The sequence below is a fragment of the Coffea arabica genome, chromosome 10c (assembly GCF_036785885.1).
Source record: "Coffea arabica cultivar ET-39 chromosome 10c, Coffea Arabica ET-39 HiFi, whole genome shotgun sequence".
NCBI lineage: Eukaryota > Viridiplantae > Streptophyta > Magnoliopsida > Gentianales > Rubiaceae > Coffea > Coffea arabica.
In genome coordinates, this window is record NC_092329.1 from 45,814,527 (window position 1) to 45,835,319 (window position 20,793).

Here is a 20,793-nt window from a genome sequence, read left to right on the forward strand (position 1 = left end):
GGGAGGGAAAGCTTAAGGAGGCTGTGATAGGAATTAATAAGTATACAGACCCAACTAGGTCAAGGAAGTGCTATGACATAATCCTTAGAAATTTTTTTCGCTATATATGGGATTTGAACCCTCACCTACAGTCTAAGAAGGTACTTAAGTCCTTTCAATTGCTCGGCCATTCAATTGCACTACTTTTGAAAGAGAGGTTCAAGAAAATTTCATGCAATTGCCAGCCGTACTTTAACAGTCAACAGGTGACGGACTGAGGTGATGGACTGACTAGCGGTTATACATTTAGCATAATTAGGGACATTTATGTAATATTGCTATATTTTAGGGTTTTATTGGCAGTTTGGTCAAACTTCAGGGGGAGAAATGTAATTAACCCGAAAATAGATGAAAGTCCACTCTGTTAGACCGGATCCGACAGGGTAGCATATTCCATTCAAGCCTTCAAGGAACCAAATTCCATTCACAATTTCCCATTCCAAATCGTAATTCCGTACTAAAAAAGGGTCATGCTTCACGCCGCCTCCTTTCCGAACCAATGTATCTGGATACAATCACATGTTCGCTTTAGTAGATTGTTGAACTCTAGATTCGGACCCTTTCCTTTATTTGACTCTTCCTCAAAAACCAACTCTTTTCTGGGCAGTGGCGGCCGATATTCAACCGTTATGGCTTCTGCATCAGCCATTTCAACTCCAAAAGATCAAAAAGATGTCGTTTACCGTCAAAACGAGTCAACCCAGAAAGCTTCTCAGCCTAATTTGCAGGTAATTCTTTTAAAGCTTGAATCTTTCTTTAATTTGCTGAGTATCATTTATTTTGGAATACTATGTTCAAGGATTTTTTTTCTTTTGAATATCGAGTTAATTGCTGGAAGCAGTTCATTTAGTTATTATACCAGAAATGGTTGAGTTTGCCTTAAAGATTTGGTGATTCCATAGTTGGTAAGATTTTTACATGTAATGAACTGGATTTGGGGGTAAGATGTGTGAAAAGTGCTCTGGATGTTCTCCTAATCCGGTAGAAGTCCTTGGTGCACAAGAAGACAATATACAGTTTGTGTAAACAATTATAAGTTGGCTCAGATGTCAATTGTAGGCTGCTTCTTCTTGAAGCATTTGATTATCTTCCGGCAATGCCGACTTTATAGCATGAAAAACTAGAAAATGTTTCGGAAATAGGCAAAACCAATAAGACCTGCAAATTCTGCAGATGCTAATATGTTATTGCATTAATTAATTCCTGGATTTATGGAAGGTTACTTTAGCAGGCAGTCATATGTTTGAAACATTGCATAAGTCAGTACTGCGTAAGCTGAAACATGCCTCTTAGTAAGGTTATTCCCCTACGTAGGCAATCTTAGGCCATGCTGGCCGAGTGAAGGGATCCTTTCTCACTGGGGTATGCCTAGACCTTGAACTCTGTTGGGTGTCCAAATAAAATATTGTGTTAAGCCTGCTTTGTGGGAGATCCATCCCTCATGCAGGACTTTAATGTCTTAAGTAGCCTTTAATCTTTGAAGCAAAAACTTCATGACTTGCAACCTGCTTTCATGTACTGATTTTCCCATGAGAAAGAGATGACTATTCTTGGTCAGTTCACATAATTGTTTGTTTGCATACCAGTTTCGTGCGATGATTAGTCATCCATTTGGGTTCTAGCATGTGTACCCTGACATGATTGAATCTTGTTACTTAGCTAAAAAGGTTAGAATAGAAGAATGAATGACTGGTGTTCCTTGAAGTGTTAAACTCTTGATGAACAGGAATACTTGCTCCTTTGGACAATGCATTCTCTCTTCCTATGTCATCTGCATATATTGTTTCTCACATTTTGCAAATTTTCTTTGATTGAGTTGCCTCTTTGTATCATGCACGACTTCAAGAAGCTTGTGTAACACCTTCAAAAGAAACTAACCATGTAGATGGACTCAGCACCTCATGAATTCTAGTTTGAGTTCAGACTTGAGATCTTCATATTGAGAACCCTGTCGGCTATGTCTAACATGGTAATTTCAAGTTTACTGAACGATTAATGGAAGCATTTTGTTAGTTTTTTAGATGTTGAAAATCAAATGAACTTGTAGCGGAGTATTGGTGAGATAATCTCATCAGAAGCTGATTATGCGAGTCTTTTGAAATGGCTGTTCATGACTTATAGAGGAGGGGTGATTGCTAAACGTATGCTGTTGCTGGTACTATAGCGATTGTGTTTGTTTGCTAGTAAATTCCATATGCACGTAAATGATACTATGCAATAATCTTATGCATCGACACCCGGAGCAACGGGGTAGGGGTGAAGAGAGACCAAGAGGGACATTGGAGATGACAAGCTTGCAAAAGATATGCATGAGGATGCCAGACTTTCATGAGATGCTGATAATATGAGCTCCAAATTTTTTCTTGCTATCTAGTGGATGTCTCATTGCTTATTATATGTTCTTTTCTTTCTTTTGCATTTCCCTTTTTCTGCCTTGTTTCTTTTTTTTATCTCCTTTAATCATCTGCAACTCCAGGAGACCTGTATATAAGATTTGTTTGAATCTAAAGATTCTTGAATATCATGAAATGCTGAAAGTTGTGAGGTTCAATTGACAAGACTGGGAAATGACTATGTTTTCGGTCTGGTTAGCTGTTTCAGGATTTTTTGCAGTGATCTAAGAGAATCTTTGTTAGTTTCAGTTTGGGGGCAAAACAGAGTGTTGTTTGAAATAAATAATGGATGAAAGGTTTGTGGCTCCATAATTATGGGGTATGCTCAAAAGGCTTATGTTTGAAGATTAAGTCTCAGAAACAAAAGTAACAAATTTCCTGAAGTGTTTTACTGATTTTGCTATAGAAGTCTGGTGAAGGCAAAACTTGAATGTGTAACCTGAAGGTGGTACCCTGTTATTATTGGTAGCCTTTGACTGGACAACATGAAATCTTGTCTGACTTTAGCTCCTCTGTCTTGAAAGGTGAAAAAAAATTTTACAATTTTCAGTACTTCACTTGAACTCAACCAAAACCAAAGTCACTGAGGTGTTTAGTACCTATAATGTATGGATAACTGCAAAATGACATTTGTTTTCCTTATAGGTTTGTCTACAGGCTAAATATGCATAAAAGATTTGTCTTTCAGTGAGAATGTATGCAATGGTCAGGATTCACTCAAAGATGATGTTCCAATGGTTTTAACTCTAGAAATTATAACTTATGCAGCCAATAAGAGGGTATTATATGGGTGAGAAATGCCTTGGAACCTAGGAGCCAGGATAAGATTTCATTCTGCATCCTCAATAAAGAGCTGAAGTATTGTCATTATTTGTCCAAGACAAACTGTTTAGATGGGTATTTTTATTTAGTGCAATACCAAAATGCAGGAGACCAAGTTGTTGTGGTTGTGTTTCCCTCTGTAAAAAATGGAAATATATCTAGAGGGACGTGCATTTTAAGCTTGTGCCTGGAGTTATATTGGTCCTTGGTCACACTTGTTATGAGTTCATTTCAACTTGAAGAAATACTTAAATAAGTAATTCATAAATTATCTGCCTACAGAATAAATTGCAAACTACTGCCTGATGGACATTTACCCAAAGCGTGATAAGAGATAAAACAAATGTGACTTAGGCACATGAATAAACCCTCAAAAAAAAAGAGAGAGGATTCTTCAAAACTAAAAGATTTTAGTAGAGAAATATGTTTTACTGAGACCATTGTGTTGATGGACTTCATTATATTTGAAGTTAAAATACGATTTTACTGTAATTCTTTTCAATTCTAAGGTCCAAAATCATGGGATGCAAAAGCCTGAAAAAGACGGAGCAAAACCATGCAAAATAGCTTAAGCAAAAACAGAACAAAAGAATGGTCAAAACTGTTTAGACCATCATCATGCGCACACAAAATGAATGAAGAGGAAATCTTCTCGCTTCCTCATTTCATGAGCACCAAATGGTTCTTCATGCTACTGAAGACGAAATCCCTGGTTTCATTAGTGTCTTGCTTAAACTCTGCATAGTAGTAGGACTCTTCCGTACATCCTTGCCCCTTATGACTGTTCTATGAACTTTGCAGTTGATCTCTTAGCTAATGCCAATTGCTGCCCTATTGTGCATCACTGCCTGCTCAGACTTTAGATGCCTAAATATGAAAATTATGCTAGGTGAAATGTTGTCAAAAGTAAAGCATTTCTGTTTTTTGATTACATAAAACAAGAGTGAGGTGGTTAGGCTGCATTTATGATTCAACTTTTCATCTTGTTGAACGTTTTTCTTTTCAAACAACTTTATTTCTTTTTGCATTTGTTTCTATTACTTTCTAATTATTTTTCCCAGATTTTCTTAACCCTCAATTATCATGGACAGGGTGAGGGAGGACGAGTCATCCTATGCTTAATTGTCTGAGATGGCTTATTTTGAAATTCTTTATCCTATCCTAACTAGATTTTGCATGTGTATAGTATTACTTTTGAATGGAATATCTATATAATTGCCCAATATTATGTTTGGTATGCAGAGGACATTCATTTTAGTTGACAAAATATGTTAAAAGAATGATGAAAATGAGTGGACCGACCAATTTGTCATCCCAGGATAAATAAATCGAATTTTCAAATTGGGTGTCATCTAAATGAATTCTAAGACAATGGATATGTTTTTTCAAGATATACCTGTAAGAGAAAAATCCTCAAGGAAGTTGAAATAGGTTTGTCCAAAAACTTACAGTAAATCACTCATAACTTCTAACTGTGATGTCATTTGTCTTAAGAATTGTTTAAGTTCAGCTTATGGCCCCAAAAGTATTCTCTTTAACATGTGATATCAGATTTCTTGGTCAAATTGCATTTTCCTTACCATGCTTCCAATAATGTTTTCATGGTCTAAGAAATTTTGTTTTTTGGTTTTCAATTTTTGATCTTTTTGTCTTGAATTTTTAGGTTGCAAAGAGATTGGAGAAGTTTAAAACAACAATTTTCACACAGATGAGCATGCTTGCCATTAAGCATGGGGCTATTAACCTGGGGCAAGGCTTTCCCAATTTTGATGGTCCTGAATTTGTTAAAGAAGCAGCTATTCAAGCCATTAAAGATGGAAAAAATCAATATGCTCGTGGATATGGTGTGCCAGATCTCAATTCAGCTGTTGCTGCAAGATTTCAGAAGGACACTGGACTCCTGGTTGACCCTGAAAAGGAAGTAACTGTGACCTCAGGATGCACTGAAGCAATTGCTGCAACCATTTTAGGCTTAATAAATCCTGGAGATGAAGTCATCCTTTTTGCTCCTTTCTATGACTCATATGAAGCCACCTTATCCATGGCTGGTGCTAAAGTAAAGAGTGTAACACTACGGCCTCCCAATTTTTCAGTACCTCTTGATGAACTCAGGTCTGTTATCTCCAAGAATACTCGAGCAATCCTTATCAACACTCCACATAACCCCACTGGGAAGATGTTCACTCGAGAAGAGCTCAGCGTGATAGCATCTCTGTGCATTGAGAATGACGTTCTAGTTTTTGCAGATGAAGTTTATGACAAACTAGCTTTCGAAATGGATCACATTTCTGTGGCGTCCCTTCCTGGGATGTACGAGAGGACTGTCACTATGAATTCATTAGGGAAGACTTTTTCCTTGACCGGCTGGAAAATCGGGTGGGCAATAGCTCCTCCACATCTGACATGGGGAGTGAGACAAGCCCATTCATTTCTCACCTTTGCAACATCGACTCCCATGCAGTATGCAGCTGCAACAGCGCTTAGAGCCCCAGATTCCTACTATGAGGAGCTAAAGACTGATTACATGGCAAAGAAAGCGATCCTTGTCGATGGATTGAAGGCTGCAGGTTTCATAGTTTTTCCATCCAGCGGAACTTATTTCATAATGGTGGATCACACTCCTTTTGGGCTGGAGAATGATGTTGCCTTCTGCGAGTATCTGATCAAGGAAGTTGGAGTTGTGGCAATTCCAACTAGTGTCTTTTACTTGAATCCAGAAGAGGGAAAGAATCTTGTAAGGTTTACCTTTTGCAAGGATGAGGAAACTCTTAGAAGTGCGGTTGAGAGAATGAAAGCGAAGCTGTCCAAGAAGTTCTAACCCACGAGGCATGTTTTAGAAATACCTCATTTATATGGTGCTACTATTTGTAATATGCAGCTGTGGTGTTGCGTGGGACAATAAATTGTACCTGTTACCATTGGCACCATAAGGAATTGCAAAAACAAAAATACTTTTGGGATTTAAAGTTCTATTGATAAATCATTTCTATGATGGGATTATTTCTGAAACCTCCCCTAACCTGCTAATTAACTTGTCACCCTTGAAGTTTCAAATGTATCACCTATCTCTCATATTAGTGAGATGGGGCCACTAATCATCATTTGTGAATTTGATAAAATTACCCTCATTACTCACAATTTTTGTACGGTTAAAAAGTATGGAAGAGAAAAATTGAAATCGCTAAAATTAAATGGCTGTTTTAACATTTTCGTTTTTACTTAGCCCCCCTATGCCAACCATGTATTAAGTTATCCTTGTTATTCTAATAATTATTTAGGAAAAAAAAATCTTATTTAGTCCTCCTGTGTCAACCATGTATTAAGTTATCATTGTTATTCTAATAATTATTGAGGCCAAAAAAATCTAAATAGCTAAAAAGAATTGCTATTCTAACAATTATTTTTAAAATTAAAAGCCTTCTCCAAATTTTTTTTTGAGTCCTCCTAAGTAAACTTTATATTAAATAACCCTTGCCATTCTAATTTTTTTTTAAGTAAAAAAGTTCGAAAGAGAAAAAATACCAAAATTCTTTTAAAAAATGCTTATTCTAATGACCATTTTTACACTTAAACATCTTACTGCCCCACTTTCAATTCTCCTATGCCAACCTTATATTAAATTTTCATTACATTCTAGCAACTATGAAAAAATTTTGGAAGAGGAAAAACCAAAATTCATGAGAAAAAAGTGTATACTAACATTTATTTTTCATCTAAACACCCCCACCTTCTTTATTTATCCTATGCCAAGCTCATATAAAGTACCCTCGTTATTTCTAACAATTGTTTATGCAGAAACTTTGGAAAAAGAAAATTCAAAATCCATAAAAATTGGCTATTCTACTAATTGCTTTTTCACTCATACACCCCCCCCCCTCCCCTCTGACTTCAATCCTCCCATGGAACCTTATTTTTAAATTTTTCTAGGGAATAGGTTTATAAAGTGAGAAGAGGCAAAGGAGAATTTGAATTTAGAAACTCTAGGTTCTCAAGTTTCAACTTTAGTCATTCGACTAAGACCTTCTCGACTTATCTTTGCTATTCTAACAATTATTTAGGGAAAACTGTTCAAAATATTTTTTACATTTCGCAAAATGAATTTTTTCTCCCTTATATTTAAAATATTAATTTTACATCCCCTGCAAAATCAAGTCGGCCAATTTTGGTTTTCAACTTAGGTTTCTAACTATCTTTTAACCTGAATCCATCATGTGAATCCATACGTAATCATTTTTTTTATATATAGAAAGATTAAATCACATTTATAATTAAATAAATTGCTTGACCTATATTCATTTTTGCCGCTAAGATATAGTCATTTTTTGCACTTTATCCCTTAACATTTTTTTTCTCACTTTTTTCCCTATACCATTAGTCAATTCTAACATTGTGTAGTGGTAATGTTAAAAAGACATTTATACCCCTCAGAGTTAACTACAGGAAATCCCCTTAACATATAACTTGCTTTGGGTTTTATTCCCAACATTATTTTTTCTCAATTTGTTTGTTTGTTACTAAAATCATTAGTGAACTCCAATATTTGATAACACCCAAGACAAATAATCTCTAAACAATGAACTTTCCTTACATAATAATGAAAAAAATAATATTTTATAAATATGGCCCTAGTTAAATTTCATTCCATAATCACCTTTTTTTTTAGATTGAGGAGAATATCTTGCCAATTTGACATAATAATAGAAAATAAAAATTTTTATTGAAAAATTAAAATGTGAAATATATTTATAAGTTTAAAATAGTCAAGATATTGTCAGTTTCTCTTTACAATTGTGCATATGGCTATACTTTTCTTTTAATTGCTGGATATTTCTTTATATGAGAGTATATATTTTTTCTGTTGGTAATACTAAAAAAAGAGAGAAATATGGTTGATTTGGGTTTCAAAGTTTCTTTTTTTTTTTTTGTCAAAAGTTTCAAAGTTTCTAGGGTTGTTCTTTTAATATACCATACCTAGATGCTTTTAAAATTTATTTGGATTGCTAAATTTTTTTTTTAAAAAAATCTTTTTGCATCATAAACACGTCTCTCAATCATCACTTTATTTTTTTTCAACCACCTTTTTGCTTAACAAACATCAAATTGCAGAAAGTACTATTATTATAAAAAAAATTTTCCAAATAATCTTCGACCCAAGCAATTAATTTAATTTTGTACTAATAATTTTTTTCCCTTATCATGTGAAATGAGCGGGATATTTTTCTTTATCTAAAAATCTATAAATATAGGGATAAAGTTTACAAGACCATTATCCATAAATATATAATAATTTTCACTATTATGTTAGGAATATTGATTTTTTAAACATTATTTGTCTTGAATGGTACAAAAACAAAAATTAGAGTTGACTAATGGCTTTAAAGACAATTGACAAATTAAGAAAAAAATATTAGAGGATAAAGTGCAAAATACGCTATACCTTAAGGGGATTAACTAAATAACATTAGGGTGCAAAGTGCAAAACTAGTTAAATCTTAGGGGGATTTTTTATAATTAACCCCTAAAAGAATGGGATCTAAACTTTTGCACCTAAAGAAATGACCACGTGTAGGTAACGTGGTTGATTCAGGCTAAAAGGCAGTCAGCAATTTAGGTTGGGACCAAATTTGACTGCCTTTATTTTGTAATGGACGTAAAGTTAGCATTTTAAAAGTAAGGGATAAAAAAAAATTCATTTGACAAATGTTAAGGACATTTTGAATGATTTTTCAATTATTTATGCGAAGAAAATTTGGAAGAGAAAAATTTGATTCATAACAATTATTTTTTGCAATCAAACATATCTCTCCCCCACATTTATACTCCTATTCCAACCTTATATTACATTTGCCTCATTATCTAACAATTATATAGGCAAAAAAAAAAAAAAGAACCATCAAATTGATTAGAAAAGTTAATATTCTAACTATTATCCTTGCAGTTAACACCGCTCCCCCAAAATTATGTTGGCATGGTGGTAGATTTGACGTTGAACTAGTGTCTTGTTATGTTGGCATGGTGGTAGATTTGAAGTTGAAATATCTTGTGGTGTGGGCCGTGGAGGACGAATGATGATGTCCAAATTACCACCAGTACTCTAGTTGTTTTAGACAAATATGTGATCAAAATCGTTATTTATGTCAAAAACAAAGTTTGGGGTATAAATTTTGTCAAGTTTTGCCACAATGATAGTGACGATATTTTACAAGTTGTAAAAACTCAGAACTCCAACTACAGGCGCATAGGCTATAAACATGTATAGGGACAATCGAAATCGATCCCACAATGAACTATCAAAGTTGTAAAACTACTCTATTATTTACATAATTCATAAGCTCATGTGAAATCAAATCTATTTATAGAATACAAGTACACGTTGCACAAATTTGATCACAGAAAATGAAAGTATTATTTTTGTTACAAAGAAAATTAAAGTAAATGGTGAACAATTAGAGATAATGTTCCCAGGATTTTCAACTTCCTCACTTGTCAATGATTAGGGTTTAATCCGACTAATTGAACTTTGAATCATATCATGCCATGAAGCAATTTTCAAACATATTCAATATTCATTTTTGTTAGTATACCAACTATACATATAATTATTTCATATTTACTTTCGTAGTGTAAACTAGTTACAAGTTTATCAAGATTTGTGCGATTGCTTGGTAAATTTTACAAAGAAGTATCTCTATTTTTGTGAGTTTACAACCTAGGGTTCATGCCTTTACTATCTACCATCAAAGCTCAATTTTCATTGGTTATACGATACATTAGATGGTTTGTAATTAACAGCCAGTTAATCACAAAGATAAAGTGTGAAAGCATGAACTGGCGGGTAGATATTATTCTAAATAGTTATGTATTTCAAAAGATTTTGTCCCACATTGAAAAACCAAAGAAACTTCCAATCATTTAATAAATCTTATCAACTTAGGGCTTGTGGCGAGTTAAGAACTAGTATGGGCTCACGCACACAAGAGAGAATTTGAGTTGGGCCAATCTAGAGTAAATTGGTGGATTTGCAAGCCCCCCCTCCCGCGCATGGGTTACTTGAAAGGATAGGGTTCTAATGGATAAAATTTCTCCACTCTCGTCATTTCTCCTTTTCTCCACACCCTCTACTCTCCTCCGCCTCTACTAGTTTATTACGTTTGCTATTCCTATTCCCTCTTATTAACTAAAAGGCTTGTTTAATTTTGTAGAAACATTTCAAGGTGCTGGTTTATTACATTTGCTGCTCCTATTCCCTCTTATTAACTAGAAGGCTTGTTTAATCTTGAAGAAACATTTCAATACCTTGAAATAGTTTCTTAGAATAGTGCTATTTAGCACTACTCAAGTTTCTATCCATTTCATTATTATTATTTTGTTAACATTGTTCGAATTATTTCCAACAATCTAAGAAGCTATTATTATTTTGTTAACATTGTTCGAATTATTTCCAACAATCTAAGAAGCTATGTCTTCCGGTGATGTTAACGTATCATAGCTATCATATGCATCAGTAGTAGTCATGTTGCCATTTACTAAGCCTTTTTTAGACATCTTCATAAATGAAGTTTTTACTAATGAAAACTTCAAAAGATGGCAAGAATAGGTACACTCTTTGCTTGACATCCATGGAGTCGCCTACGCACTAACTGATGCTCAACCTGCTACAACTGTGGATGTAAAGACACAAGAGTAATGGCAATATGCCAACAAGGTATGTCGACATACGATTTTACAAACACTTTCTAATAAGTTGTTTGAGGTGTACTTCAACTACAAGGAAACCCAAACTATTTGACAAGCTCTGATAATGAAGTTTACTGCCGAAGACACAACCAAATAAAAATCTATCATAGGAAAGTACTACCAGTGGCAGATGACCGATGACAAGCAGATGAAAGTTCAAATCATGGAGTACCAAATGCTACTTGAGGATTTGAAAACTGAAGATCAACTTCCCGAGAAATTTGCTACAGGCATACTAATTGAAAAGCTACCTGAATCATGGGCTGATTATAAAAATAACCTAAAGCAAGCGGAAGAATTACACTATTGAGGAACTTGTAAAACACATCCTCATTGAAGATTCCAATTGGAAAGAGTTGAGAGTTGCCAAAGCCAATGAGATGACCATCAAAGCCAACCTAGTGCAAAGCAACAATAAAAGACATGCCAACAAGTCCTAAAGTTACAACCCCAATAATCCCAACTTTAAGAAAAAAAAAGAAGCAATTGCTTTGTTTGTCGAAAATCAAGACACTATGTTGCCTAGTGTAGGTACAAAAAGAAAGGTGACAAAACAATGCTAATCCTCCAAATGTTAATTTACAAAAAGGAGATGAAATAATTGCTGCAATCATTTCTCAAGCAAATATTGGAGCCAATGTGAAAGAATGAGTGGTAGAAACTTGGGCTACTAGCATATATATGCGAATTGAGAAGCGTTTACCTCTATACTCTAATAGAGGATGATAAAGAGGTGGTCTATCTTGGAGACTCACGAACCACTAAAATTCTAAATACGACAAAGTGCTCTTGAAATTCAATTCAGGAAAACTTTGACCCTTAATAATGTACTGCATGTGCCAAACATTCGGGGCAAATTTGGTTTCTATAGCTTTGCTAGGAAAAGTTAGGGAAAAGCATCAGTTGAATCTGACAAACTTGTAATGACTAAAAATAATGTGTTTGTGGGCAAAGGCTAATAAGCAGGGACCCTATGTAGTTAACATTTCCTATGTGATCAATGAAAATGTTTCTACTTATATTGTTGATTCATTTTTCTTATAGCATGCTAGATTAGGACATGTTAATACAAGTTATATAAAGAAAATGCAATCTCATGGTTTAATTTCCGGTAGTAATGATAATATGGACAAATGTGAAATATTTGCAGAAACTAAGCTTACAAAGAAAAGTTGTATAATTGGTCAAAGAGAAATTGAATTATTAAGTTTAATTCACACAGATTTTGATGATTTGAAACAAACTATGACCAAAGGTGGTAAAAGATATTATATTACTTTTATAGATAATTATTCTAGATACACTAAACTTTACTTAGAAAAAAAAAGATGATATGCATAATGTCTTTTTATCTTACAAGTCTGAAGTAGGACATCAACTTAATAAGAAGACGAAAAGAATTAGATCTGTAGAGGAGGCGAATATTTAACTTTAGATAACTTTTATGAGCATGAAGGCATAATACATGAAATAACACCTTCACTAGAGTTTAATGGGCTAGCTGAAAGGGAAAATAGAGTACTAAAAAGAATGATGAACTCCATATTAATTAGTTCTCATGCTCCTGATAATTTGTAGGAAGAAACTATATTATCTGTATATCACTTACAAAATAGAATTCCACATAAAAGAACTAGCAAACACTTTATGAGTGATGAAAAAATTATAAACCAAATTTAAAATATTTAAAAGTGTAGGTGTGTCTGCTAAAGTATTATTGTCTGAACCTAAGAAAAGAAAATTAGGTTCTAAAACTTCTGATTGTATGTTTGCTGGATATGTTGAACATAATATTGCATATAGATTTCTTGTTTTAAGAAGTGATGTACTTGATTGTAATCCAATTATTAAGACAAAGAATGCTGAGTTCTTTGAATATATTTTTTCACCATCTAATAAAATTTCTCATGCATTTGTTGAAATAAATTGAAAAATAACCTCTAATGAGGAATTAAGGAGTAAAAAACTGAGAAAAGAATTTTCTTATGGAAATAATTTTCAAACTTTTCTTGTTGATAATGATCCTTTAAATTATTTTGATGCAATTTCTTCTTCTGATCGGAAATTTTTTGGAAAGAAACAATTAAAACTGAAATTGATTCTATTATAAAAAAATAAAACCTGAACTTTGGTAGATTTATCACCTAGTGCAAAAGCTATTGGTTATAAATGAATTTTTAAAAGAAAATATAATATTGGTGGCTCTATAAAAAAATTTTTATGTAATGATTAAAAATCTCACAATCAATTTATTTATAATTAAACTTTGTATTAAATATTGGATATTTGACACTTTTTATTCCTTAAATATGATATTATATCATGCTCATCTTACATCATATGGATTGTTTCGACTACAGATGTTGTAATTTAGAATCAGTTTGAAATGTGTTACATAATTATCATGCACAGACATCCAATATCAAAGTATTACATTTGGAACACTCCTTTTTATTCATACTACATTTTTTATATATAAATCATCATTTTATTGATAAGAAAATCACAAAAAGTCGAGATTACAATGTTTAGTAGAATACCTTCCTACGAAAACTAGGAAACCCTAACCGATGCAGACTAATATCCCCACAAACCATGCTTGGCAATGCCATCTCCCCATCAAAGAAGCAATCCTGTGCAACATTGTCTGCCATATTTGCAAGATGATCAGCCGGTTTATTTGCTTCCCTAAAGCAATGTGAGATATCTCGAAAAAGATGCATATAACTGAGTAGTTCATCCAACTCTCGTTGCAACCTTCAAGGACAGACACGAGACCTCTGCATTATCTCAACCAAAATGAGTGAGTTGGATTCAACATGCAGATCATGAAACCTCTTAGCTAAGCATAATCGAACCCTAGCTAGCATCTCCTTAAGCTCTGCATGAAGACTTGTTAAGGTGCCAAAGCAATAGGAATAACCAAACATAACATTCCCTTGCCAATCTCGTAGATGACCTCCTTCCCCTCCCCCCCACTCAAGCCCGGATTCCCTCTAGTACACCCATCAGAGTTTAACTTATAACTCTCCCTAGGTGGAAGCTGTGAGAACCCTGAAAATAGATATATAAGCCAGTGCATATTTCATTTGCATTTCTTTTATTCCTTAATAATTTCTAACATTACTTTTACTTGTTCGTAATTAAGTACGTAAAAATAGGTTTATGTGAAAAAATAATATAATTTTCCTAAGTTATGAAATTTCTTGGTTTTGCTAGACTAAATTAATATCTTTAGAGTTAGATTAAATTTTTCGCCTTAACATAAAATGTTAGAATACTTAAATTCCCTTATGCGAAATTAATGATACTTGAGCCGATTAATCTTATTACTTTAAAATAAATTACTCGAAACTCAATGATTAATTCCAATTAGTTGCTAGCATTATAGGTTAAAAAGGAAATTTTTCACGGTAAGACGAAATCAATGAATTTTAGATAAATATTATACAAGTATGCGAAACTTACTCAAGGCATGAAATTTCGATAATTATCGTCTTATCCTTCTTTGTTTTCACAATAAGTGCGTAAAAATAATTTTTATATGTAAACTGACACACTTATATTAAATTATTATTCCACTTGACTTTATTATACTAAATTGATAAATTTCGAGTTAGACTAACTCTATTTCTTGAGAATAAATAATTGGAAATTATGATAACTAATTTAATCGCTAAATAATGTTAGGAATTACTAGGAACCTTAATATTAAATTGTGATCGATAAATATTCGATAAAAATGGTTTAAGTATACTAGTGTATAATTAGGCTTTCAAATCACGCTTGGGGATAATTTTTGGAGTTAAGTTAGAATGGAGAATTGAAGTAGAGGTTAAGGAGCAAAGTGAAAAGACTAAAATGCCTTGCAACCACAACATTTCCATGCAAACCAAACAAACCCTCTGACAGCAATTTCAATCACCGCAACTATCGGCCAATCACATTTTCTCCAATTCGATACGCAACCGATTCTTACACTCAATCCCTTCTCCTAAAACCGCGGCACCATATACCTTTCTCTCTATTTCACATCTCAAACCACAATTTCATTTTCCTCTGCACAAACTCTCCGCAAACCATTTCCTCTTCCTTCTTAATACCGAGATACCGCCTCTTCACCAATTCCATTTCCTCTGCACAATTTCACCGCAGCCACTACACTTCCTCTCCACAACCACATCTCATCTCTTCCTCTGCCTTAGACCGAGAGTAAATGAGAGAGACAACCTTGTGAGCTGCCATCTTGTAATCATCGACCAAGAAGAGCTGTCCGCAAGCTGCAATTTCTTTCTTTCTGTTCTGTCCGTAAGCTGAGGGAAGAGACCAGGAGACCATCGCACCTTTTCCTCTCCTAGCTGTGGCCATTTCCAACTCCAACCAACCGAAATCAACCCCACCACAACACCACTCCAGCCGCAACTCAGGAACCAGGACCAACCGACCTGCGCTTGAAGCCGAGAGGAAGGAAAGAAAATTCTGGATTTTCGTGCGTGAGCTTAGCTTGTATCTGAGGTAATTTCTGGACTAATTAAGTTGATTACTAGTAGAGGAAGCTATATCAGAGCTTGCATGTATGGATTGTGCAGTCGGTTGTTGAAATCGAGCTATTAGAAAAATTTCTGTTTTGATGAAATGTTGCTGCCAAGAAACTGAGGTGATAATGCAGCTCCATTTTTGTTTTTCCATGGCAATCTGAACACCTAAGTGTCTTTAGCTGAGTGAAAACTTGAAGATTAAGACCATGCATGTTGAATTGTGCATTCGGATGATGTTGTTAAAGCATACAAAAATTCTGTTTGGCTAGAGGTTTCGGCCGAGGAGCTGGCTTGGAATTGTAGCTTCATTTCTAATTTCCTGCGATAATCTGAGCTCAATTAAGTGTTTAACCAATTAATAACAAGAAGATTAAGTCATCTAAGAACATGCATGTTGATGTTAGACATCCGGATGAGAGTTTTAAGAAAAGAATTTCTGTTGTGCGCAAGTTTTGGAGCTGCCGAGAGCTTAGCTTGTTTATTGCAGCCTGATTTGGTTTAATTTTGTTGCTTAAGCTTATAACCATAATTAGCTAGTTAATAACAAGTTAATTAGGCTCTGCATGTAGTTAATTAATTAGTTTAAACCAGAAAAATAAAATCAAAATGCAATCTGCCACATGCATGTTCATCTGAGCCAAGCTGGAATAATTTTTAGAAATTTTGATGTTGATGGCTGTTGTTTGAACTCGATTTCTGAACTGGAAATGTTCATTGTCTAGCTAAGTAATTGCTTGAGGAAATTGAGAGCTTAATAGCATGTTTTAACCCAGAAAATAAAATGAAAACAGAGAGTTCCTCCATGCATGTTTAACCGTGGCTAGTTGGACAGATTTCTGGATTTTCCTGGATGATTTTAGTTGCTGTGTGAATCCGGTTTTGAAGTGGAAATCGTTAATAGCTAGCTAAGTGTTTATATGCTGAATTTGAGTACCTAACACCATGTTTAAACCAAGGGAAAATTTGATCTAAAGTATATTAGTTACTGGAATTTCTTTTGTGATAGCCAAAGGTTGAGTTGGAATCTCAACTTGGTTTTTAAATTTTTCCTTGAAACATGATGGATGGAAATGCCTGGAATATGTTGTCTTGGAGTTCTATAAGAAATGTATGGATGGTTGAACAAAAACATTTTGGTGTTAAAAGAAAAAAAAGGAGTTTTTCACAAGTGAAAAATGAGATTTCAGATTTTCGGATGTCCCTGACCAGTCTCGGCAAAATGTTTATATCTTGGTGTAGAAAACTCCGTTTAAGGTGCCGTCAGTGGCATTTGAAACTAGAATCATAGGCCTTTGTTCTGTAGAAATTTTATATTTTTCCTCCATGTGTACTGCTGTCTGTGAATCCTCAAAGTAGACTGTTCTGTATTAATGTCCTGTTTCTTCATGAAACTGAATTTTTACTTGGATTGAACTTTTAGCTTATTTGTGATTTGAATCCCTGATTGAATTGTGGTTGGAAGTGTTTGATGTTGTCAAGGGCTAATGATTGACGAAACCCTTGGCCATTTAAATGATGTTATAAATATTAAAGAGTGATGGATTTTAATTGCTGGGATTTCTTGGAGGCCTTACCTTCATTTTTAATTTATTCAAGAGGTGATATGAACTTGCCAAAAACCAAGTGCTAATGATTGATGAAGCCTTGGTCATTTATTTTATTTTTGATTTGATATGAACCTATTGAAACCTAGGGCTAATGATTGACGAAACCCTAGTGAGATTTCTATTGGAAATGTTGGTTTGTTATATTGATGGATCTAACTTATTACGTACTTACAAATCGGAATCGTAGGAAATCCGTTTTGGTCCTGTGAACTTGAGAAGAGTTCTAAAACAATCTATTTACATATATCTTCACTCTAGTAGAGTGCGATAAAAATCTAGCACTGTATGTTAATGTTAGAAACGTCATGTAGGGATTTTCTCAACCTTGCCAACTCGATATTTCTTCCTTTAAGTTTAAACTAGCCTTATTACCTTTGGAAAATGATTTCCCTAGTTTCTAAAACTCTAGCCTTGTTTTACTCCTTTTCTTTCCTCTAAGAATTGTTCTTGGCTAGTTAACTATAGGAAAAGTTTCAAAATACGAGTTTTAATAATTTTAGTTAAAAGCATAGAAACTTGCTCGGCAAGAAACCTTATTTTTAGATAAAATAGTTTTTAGTGATAATTTTTGCAAGAACCATAGGTTTAAAGAAATTTTCAAATATATCTTTCTAGCTTTGATCTTAAGAGGTTGTCGACTTATTTCAAGAAAATAATACTAGTTACCTTTTATAAGGAAAAGTATCTCAAGAAAAACTATAAGAAACATTTTTACTACTTTTGTCAAGTTTCAACCTAAGTGGATTCTTAATTTTTCTAAGGGAAAGTAAACTAGTAGTATATCAGATATACCTCGATATGTATAAGCTTAAAAATTGAATAGAAACTTATAGTTTCAAAATTTTGTATTCTACGATATTGCGAGGAGGCGGAATTCGATTCCCAACTTGATATCTGAACTTCACTCTTGGTGAGTGTCCCTGCCTGTTCTATGCTTACTTGGTTAAAGTGCTTTCTTGACTCGATATGTGATAATTTACAAAACGAGTTTTTGATCCATCGAAATGAGCAGTGTGTACTTTATCGCACTAGCCGTTCGAGTGGTGACTTGCTTGAAATATTTTCGTGAAACATCCTGCTTGCACTTGCTAAGCATTGAGTAGGGGAATGTACCACACCTGAGGGTGGGAGGGCCTCTTATCCTATCTCAAATGCTAAAACCTTGGAATACTTGCTAAGCACTGAGTAGGGGAATGTACCATACCTGAGGGTGGGAGGGTCTCTTATCCTATCTCATGTGCTAAGTACTGAGTAGGGGAATGTACCACACCTGAGGGTGGGAGGGCCTCTTTTCCTATCTCAAATACTAAATCACTAGGCAGGGGAATGTACCACACCTTAAGGGTGGGAGGGCCTCTTATCCTGACCTGGTAATTAAATGTAGTTACGTCGTTGGGTGAATCCCTCGACCAATCATCTACGGGTATATCTCGAGTATACCGCGTCCTTAGTCGGTGAGCGGGCCTGGGACAGGGGTATGTACGGTGACGGGTTATGATTAAAATGAGTGGATCTACATGGACTATAAGTAGTGAGAGTTGACGGAGGGTCAACTACGATGAATGGTGATCAAGCGAGGAAAATGGTTCCTGAGAGCCCCTGTATCCTACCTCGTGCTGTTATACGCTTTCCTAACTGTTCAATTTGGTTAAGTTATTACTCGCTGTTTGATTTACGTGACTGCATGTTTTGGGGCACCACTGAGTTTTAGCTCACCCCACGATTATTTATTTTCCTTGACAGGTTCTGGAAATTGAAAGCTTTGAAACTTATCCATGTTTCGTTTTGGGATGTATTTGTATACTATGACTATTTGTGTTGACTGTAGTGTGTTAAATTTGGATAATGTACTTTTATTTTGGATTGCCACTTGAAGCTGGAAAAATGTGTAAAACTTAATTTTGGATGCTTGGCTTGGTTGTTGTATTTTGTTGTATGAATTTTTTTTTTCTTAGTTGGGACGGTACGATTCTATTCCGCAGTTCACAACGTGTGACATGTCTAGGAGCCGTCGTTTGGCTATTTTAAATCACTGCTATCTCTGAAGTTAATGTGATTTTAGTGACGGTCTACTTCGGAGGAATTGTTTTGTAATAGATTAGGTTATTCTTCGAAAGATTTTGGGTTAGAATGCTTGCGTGAGTCCTGGCGAGAGTTGGGCAGACGGCCCGCCAACCCTTTGGTTCGCCTTAGGGGGAAGTGGGATCGCCACAGAAGCCATTTGATCGGAACGATGGATACCCTGCGATGCCTGCTAGCTAAGCAACCCTGAATAGTCTCCCAAGAACCAAAGACGAATTTAACCTTAGGGAAATGAAACTTAATTAAATCGCGTAAATGCTGCATAATCTGATCAACAACCTCTTCAAACCTTACTATCCTCCTTTCAAAAACACCCATGTTTCTAGCTTTCCACAACTCCCAACAAACTAACAACATCAGCAGTTGATATACAAATTTCAAATAAGGATTTACCCCCGGCAGCAACCACCACAACAGCACCATGTCTCAATGTCAAAATCGTTGTCATTTCCCCTGGACTAACCTCAAGCAGTCTCCAAATTTTCTTAGCCAAATCACCCATGCATAACACATGGTTAACCCCCTCCTTTTCCGGATCATAGTAGCATCGACACCTGGACGGGCGCTGAACCCCAAATCTTCTCAACTAATCCATTAAAGGAATCTTAAACTGCAACAACCTCAGCATGAAGAAAGAAATTTTAATCGGAAGAGCCTTATGCCAAACGTGTGAGGCCAGCCAAGACCAATTAGAAACCTATTTAACCAAAAAGTACGTCGACGAAACAGAGAAGCGGCCATCATTTGTCAAGGACCACACCACTCTATCAGAACTTTGAGAATTCGGAGGGAAAATGTTCAACACTTGCCTAACGATGTCCTACTCCAAAATCTGACTTAGCATCTGGACATTCCACCCGGTTGGGGATTCAAAATTCACCACCAAATGCTCATGAAATATCTCCACTTTATTACACGAAAGATCCGATTCCATCCAATTGTCATGCCAAAAGTCCATGCGCCCCTCTCTAATGATCCAACTAATATACTTCTCTGCTACCCTTTGCACCGAACAAAACCTCCTCCATACAATAGATGTCGAAGCTCCTTCCTCTGCCAGGCAAGGGTGCGCCTCCCTGTAATATTTTGCAGCCATCAATTTCACGCAGAGGGATTGCCTTTGCTGGAACTTCCACTAGAGTTTAATGGAAAAAGCATCATACACCTCTCGTAGGCTACGAATTCTAATTACGCCCTCAGCTTGCAACTGACATAATTCCCTCCATCTTATCCAATGAAAATTGAGGCCAAACTTCGATGAATTCCACAAAAAATCTGCTAGAAGGCTCTCTAAAAGGGAGAAGACACCTTTTGGAGGGGAAGCCGCCGCTAATAGGTGAATCGGCATTGAAGACAAAACATTTCGGATAAGAACAATTCTACCCCTCGGGGAGAGAATTCAATGCTTCTAAGACAGTATGTGACCGGTCACTGCAGTACAAACATCAGCAAAATATTCCTTTCGTCTCCTCCCACTATACAGGGGACATCTCAGATACTTGATCGAGAAAGACTTCCCCTAGAAACCAACCACCTATTCTATCACTACTTTATGCTACGAAGCCATCTTGGGAT

The 20,793-nt window shown here is 35.2% G+C and overlaps 1 protein-coding gene across 1 annotated transcript; it reads left to right on the plus strand.

The window, feature by feature from the left end:
* Positions 1-434: 434 nt before the first annotated feature.
* Positions 435-6,246, plus strand: LOC113714828 (uncharacterized). Its single transcript, XM_027238929.2, has 2 exons — positions 435-767; positions 4,918-6,246. Exons 1-2 carry the CDS (start codon positions 510-512, stop codon positions 6,070-6,072), a joined length of 1,413 nt encoding a protein of 470 aa, XP_027094730.1. The 5' UTR covers positions 435-509; the 3' UTR covers positions 6,073-6,246.
* Positions 6,247-20,793: the final 14,547 nt, after the last annotated feature.

Excerpts from the sequence above, each read along its gene's own strand:
- LOC113714828 (XM_027238929.2), top strand. The coding sequence starts at position 510 with ATGCTTCACGCCGCCTCCTTTCCGAACCAATGTATCTGGATACAATCA. Across the intron at positions 768-4,917 it reads CTTCTCAGCCTAATTTGCAG|GTTGCAAAGAGATTGGAGAA; the intron begins GTAATTCTTTTA and ends TTGAATTTTTAG.